This window comes from Antrostomus carolinensis, unplaced genomic scaffold (assembly GCF_000700745.2).
Source record: "Antrostomus carolinensis isolate BGI_N321 unplaced genomic scaffold, ASM70074v2 scaffold21166, whole genome shotgun sequence".
In the NCBI taxonomy this organism is placed as follows: Eukaryota; Metazoa; Chordata; class Aves; order Caprimulgiformes; family Caprimulgidae; genus Antrostomus; species Antrostomus carolinensis.
The window spans coordinates 10,985-16,785 of NW_010321433.1; the positions used below are offsets into that span (position 1 = coordinate 10,985).

The 5,801-nt window shown below is 38.7% G+C and overlaps 1 protein-coding gene across 1 annotated transcript in view; it reads left to right on the plus strand.

Annotated features, from left to right (window-relative positions):
* The window catches only part of LOC104526480 (kinesin-like protein KIF27), a gene marked incomplete at its 5' end in the record, with an annotated part of 12,084 nt that extends 8,319 nt beyond the window's left edge, over window positions 1-3,765 (plus strand). Inside the window, 4 exon segments of the mRNA XM_010169936.1 lie at window positions 359-565; window positions 1,394-1,592; window positions 2,039-2,203; window positions 3,302-3,765. Coding sequence (XP_010168238.1) covers window positions 359-565; window positions 1,394-1,592; window positions 2,039-2,203; window positions 3,302-3,765 — 1,035 coding nt within the window.
* Window positions 3,766-5,801: the final 2,036 nt, after the last annotated feature.

Here is a 5,801-nt window from a genome sequence, read left to right on the forward strand (position 1 = left end):
TACTGACCTGATTCATTCATTAATCCAACAAAAAACTAGCACAACCCAAAAAATAATAGCAGAAGTCAAACTGTGGGGTGGATGAGGGCAGGATAAAAAGGGAAACATGACTTCTGTTTTTGTGATGAACCATTTGATTGACCTCTGTATCATGGAAGGGATACTATGACAGAAGACGACGAGTGTTCTAGATTTGTACTCTACCTCTTATTTTTCCCATTCCAGTCTCTGTACTAGTACTACTTTGCCTTGCCCTTAAGTCTTGTTTCACTCCTGAGAATGAAGTTAAAGAATATCTTGTGTATAGAAACATTAATTCTACACTTGTTAAAGATCTCACTCATGTGTTTCTCTGTAGGAAGAACATGTCCTGTTCCAGCTGGAAGAAGGAGTTGAAGCACTGGAGGCTGCTATTGATTACAAAAATGAGAGTATTCGGAATCAACAGCACTTGCTTAGGTCATCCTCTCAGATTCTTTCACAAAGCGAGAATAATGTAATAGGAAAACTAGTTTCCCTGTCTGCTGCTGAGCTCAGAGCTATCCTCTTGAAGTATTTCAACAAGGTTTGTTTTGGCTAATGAACACTATTTTATTCTATTTTCTGTTACTGTTCTAGATAATGAAGTGAAATGGTGTCAAGAAAGAAAAAAAAAAATTAACAAGCTTTTGGTGAAAATCTCTTCAGGTTACATACATCTGCTATAAGTTCAGATATTTTTAATTTTGACATTAACCTAAATAGGATACTTGTGTGTTAACTTTGTATAATTTGTTTGGGGGTCATTAGCTTAAAAGGTGCTGCAAATCTGGCAATTTCCTCACTCCTTTCCTGTGCTCTGTGTCGCTAACTTTTGGGAGCAGCAGCATATTTAAATAGTGGTGGTGTATTGAAATTCTTCCCAACTGCAAGCTTCATAAAGCTCAGGGTAGTATCCCTATTTTTGTTCTAAATCCAGTATAAACTCTTTTTGCGTACGCTGCCTGCTCTGTGTACAGCCACATACTGAAGAATCATACTGTCATCTGGAAACATAAAACTGAAACGCATTAGGGCATGGTGTGTCTTTGTGACCTTGGGTGAAGCTTGGGTGATTTTTGTGAGCAAGTTGTCTGTGGGTTACAATTTGGAAGATTTCCAGAATCAGGAAAACACTGTTGTTTCAGTTTAAATTCTGCACAGGGTATTAAAAAAATCCACTAATCCATGTGATCAAAAGGTAGAGAGCTCATTTCTAAAGTAGGAACTTGTAGCAGAGGGCGATACAAGTTTCCAACAGAAGCTTATGGCTCAAAGAGACCATTGCTTTTGTATGCTTTATTCTGTTAAGAAGATGGGTGAGAGCTTTTATGAAAATGGTTTCCTAATCCAAAAGAAGTGTATTTTTTCTTAGATTGTTGGCCTACGTGAGTCTGAACGCAAATTACAACTGCAGATTGAAGAACAGACAGTGAAGGTCAGGGACCAGGAAAACAGAATACATGAATTAGAATCTGCTCTTGAACACGTCAAGTTGCAGTGTGACAGGCAGCTGACCCTACAACACAAAGAACATGAGAAAAAACTACAGCTAATACTGCATAATTTCAAAGGTATTTACTTCCTGAGGGGGATTGTACAGTATTGTCTGCAGTGACTCCAATACTATTTTCCAACTGAAATAAAAAAAAAGAACAATATCCAGAGATATATTTTGGCTGTCACTAAATCAGATGTTGTGAAGGATGCTGAGGAGTGGACATGTGGTGTCTGTATGAACAGAAAACTGGGGGGTTTTTGTTTTGTTTTTTTTTAAAGCAGTATGAAAATTGTTGTATTTTCATATTGAATTCACTGATACTGAAAGATACCAGTCCTGCTGATCTTGATGTTCTAAATACTCCTATTACAACTGACAAGTGGGCTTGGCACGGACTAGTTAAAATGTACACACTGCAAGTAAAGTGTCAGCAAGATCCAAGACATATTGTGTCTAGTTGGGCATCTTGATTTTTGGCACAGAGACACTTTGTTCTTAAACTGATTTTACCTGTCCTAGAACAAGATAGTGAAGGTACTGGAGAAATCTTGAAAGGGTATGAAGTAAAAGTTCAGCAACTGGAAAAAGACTTATTTTTCTATAAGAAAACCAGCAGAGAGCTGAAGAAGAAATTGAAGGGCCTCTTTGGAGAGTCACCCCATCAATTATTGGCATCCACTAAATGTAAGTACATTTTCTCAAAATATTTATGCAATTGACCATTTGGAGGGTGGTGAACACAGAGAAGTTTATCAGATAGACATAAAAATCCTACTTTGACTGAACTAACATCCTGAATCTCCAGGAACAGATTACACCTCTTCTCCCCTTTCAAAGGAGAGACAGCATTGGTTTGTAGCTGTACCAGTGGTATACCAGTTGTTTAAAATCTTGTTCTGTTTTCTCTGGATTCTAACATAATTTCAGCATCTACAACCCCAAACTGTTGTGGTTAAGAAAAAGGAATTTTACTATCTGGAAGGGTCTGAATGACGTCGTAACTAACTGCTTTGTCTTATTCATTAATATATATAAATATCCTTTTCACATCTGTCCTGGTCATCCTTGGGGATCGTCTGATGATCATAGAAACTTTAGTCACTGTGCCCTTTAGTTGAACTTTTCTTCTGGCATGCTTAGTTCATCTCTTGGCCTGTTTACAACACTTCTGTCTCCACAAAAATGGTTTATTCTAGCATCACGACCTTATCAAAGATTCAAGGCCTCAAGTCTCCTGTTATCTATTTTAGACTATAAATGTGACTAGGCCTGGCTGATACGTAACTAACTTTCAATGTCACATTGTTTAAGCAGAAGGGTTCTTGGTATCAACAAAGTAAGAAAAATGCTTTAGAATTTGTTGCTGAGCTTTAAAAATCATTAAAGCCCTGTGTGCACATTACAGTCAAATTTACAGAATGAGTTTTATGTGTTGTGATAGTGTAATTGCTGATGGTTTTTCAATATATGCATAATATCATATTTGACTGTCATGGCTCAGCTGCTTTAAGACTGCCTACTAGGAGATGAGTTAGAATGGTGAGGTGTGTATTACCAGCACCTTGTCAGAGGAAAGTAACAGCTAGTATCACTGATGTTTTTGTAGATGACAAACTTCTTCAAGAAAGGACAAAACGTGAGGTTCTGATAATTTCCTACCATGTTCATACTGCAAGTTACTGATGCTGTAAAACCGTATTGACTAACTAATGTTTCTTGATGGCAGGCACTCAGAAGAGTTGTAACTTTTAGCTATTTCTCGCCTCATAAATTTCATTTTAGATAACAGTGCTGATGACAAGGCATCCAGTCAAGATGGAGCAGAAGTTGCTTATGAAGAATTCAGGTTTACACTTAATCCTGAAACCAATAGTCGACCAGAGAAAATAAAAGAAACTGAAAGAACAAGTATTTTAAGAGCTCAGCAGAATTCATACAAGCTTGGAGAAGATGTTTCCAAATTTGGGTGCAACAAAGAATGTCTGTCAAGCACTAGTGATGACAAAACAGGAACCAGTGAAGCTCAGCCTTCAAAATCTCATCCTCATCTACCTTCTGTCATCCAGAGAAGAGAAAATGGAACGCAGTTTCAGGGAGTAACTCTAGTAAAACTATCTCGCCAAGAGCTACATCCTATTCCTCCCCCTGAATTATCTTTGAGACGCTCAAGCCTTGGAGCTGGTGTCAGTTTTATTGCTTCAGAATCCATTGAAATGGAGAAAAAGTCTAGTGCCACTAAGACCTAGTTACTCTTCGTTGCGCTTTTAATAGCTGTTGCTGCTGAAGCAACTGTATTGGATTTCTTGCTTCATGCTTTTGTCGAGTATAACCCATGGATAAATGCTTAAGCGTTCTTTAGTTCTTACTGCTTGCTATCAAGCCATTGCAGCCCTTGGTTAGATTAGCAGGCTACATACATATGCACTGCATTTCCTGGGATCATCATGCATATTCAAGAGATTGCCGGTAACTTAATATCCTGTTTGCATACTGATTACGCGTGCGTTTTGTGTAGCTAGGGTGGTCGTGAGGGGTCTCTAGCGCTCTTTTGGCAGTGCACATTCTTTCCCACATTGTCCTGTAATGCACTAAGTCATAAGTAATATTGTTGACTTAGAAGTTTCCCAGGTCCTTGAGGAACATAAAGATGTTCTTGTTAGTCATTATAACTCTTCTTTGCCAAGTCCCTGAGGAAGATAAGGATGTTCCTGTTGGTGTCCATAACTCTATCTGCTGTTCGCGTAGATAGAATGACACCTGCAAAAGCCTTGAAGTAGTTACTTATTTGGTTATTCTTTGCTTGTTGTCACTAAAAACACCTGCTCAAGAGAGAACTGTGTCTGTCCCTAATAGTCATTACATCCTGGAATTTGAGCAATGTATGCTTTAAGATTTTGTTTCCCACATACGCATGCACGTGACCCAAGTTACACTTAGGAGAAAAGGCCTCTCTCTAGATATCTCTCTATAAACTTTAATACTGACTTTGGTTACACTCCTCTACAAATATACATCAATTCCTCTTCTTTTGAAGTTTCCACAAATGAAAACCCTTGTTTTTATGAATGCAAAATAAGCAAGTGAAAATGTAGGAAAGTACAGCTCAGACACTAGTAGATGTCAGTTGGTGCTCCAGAGGTTTCTGTGGCTGTGAGACTGCAGATGAAGTAGTCATTCAAACATTAGATTCTGCATGCCACGCATACCCATTTCAAGAAATAACTATGATGTCGCCCAATGCTAAGGTAGATAAATACATCAGATATATTTGAGCTCTTTGGAGAAGTGGAAGAATTGTTGACCCAGGAGAGGGACCTAACATAAGCAAAGCAACAAGAGGAGTCAGCCAGACAGTCGTATAGAGAAAAGTAAACAGTGATTTATGTTCTTGTTCATGTAACTTTAATAGAGCTAAGAAATAAAATGGTTTTACATCTTTCATACAGTATGTAGCTCCTCTTATTTCTGCTAATTGAAAACAAGACTTCATCTAATAGGCTTTCATTATCACTCTCTTTGTTTTACTTCCTTGATGTTATTCACTGGCACTTACAGCCTTCGTTGCCATTTAGGTGATGTGCAACATGGGGGTAAAAACAGCACAGAGCTAATTTGCAGTGACCCACTGCTGTCCCAGAAGTCAGGTCTGTCACCTGGTGTGCCAAGAGCCAGGTCACACACAGAGTGTAGTTATTTCCTTTCGTTGCATACGTGCGCATGTATGGGTCCCTGCCCCCTTAATTTACAGAATTCAGATCACCTGCTCCAAAGGCTGATTGTCCTTCCATTATACAGACCAAGTCTTTAAATCCACAGTTGTTTATACACAAAGCGTTCATGTATTCAGACTGGTTAAAATCACTTCACCTAGCATGTAATTTTGTAAGCAGGCTCAATCTTACTACTTTGCTTCCTTCTTTTGAGGCCGTGACATGAAATGAGCAGAGTGTCTCTGAGTGGGCGGTCTCGATCTCCCCCTGCTGAAATTCACTTTCCTTTAAGGCCACAGTCTTTTGGGAAGTCAGAGCAGTTCTTCAGGGTTGGCTCACTGGGTTAGCAACTTATCAGTTCCACTTCTGCTTTTTGATGGCTACATCCTACCTATCAGACCAAGGTACATTGTTTAAATCATGAATCTTTAACTACCATTTTTTCTGTCCTAATTTCTTATCTAGCCTCAGGCCAGTTAAGGATGGGCAGCAATATACCTGGTGTATCTAACTTTATCCTTCAGTATCTCGACATTGCCACCACGCCACTATTTCACTTATTAACAGCTGTT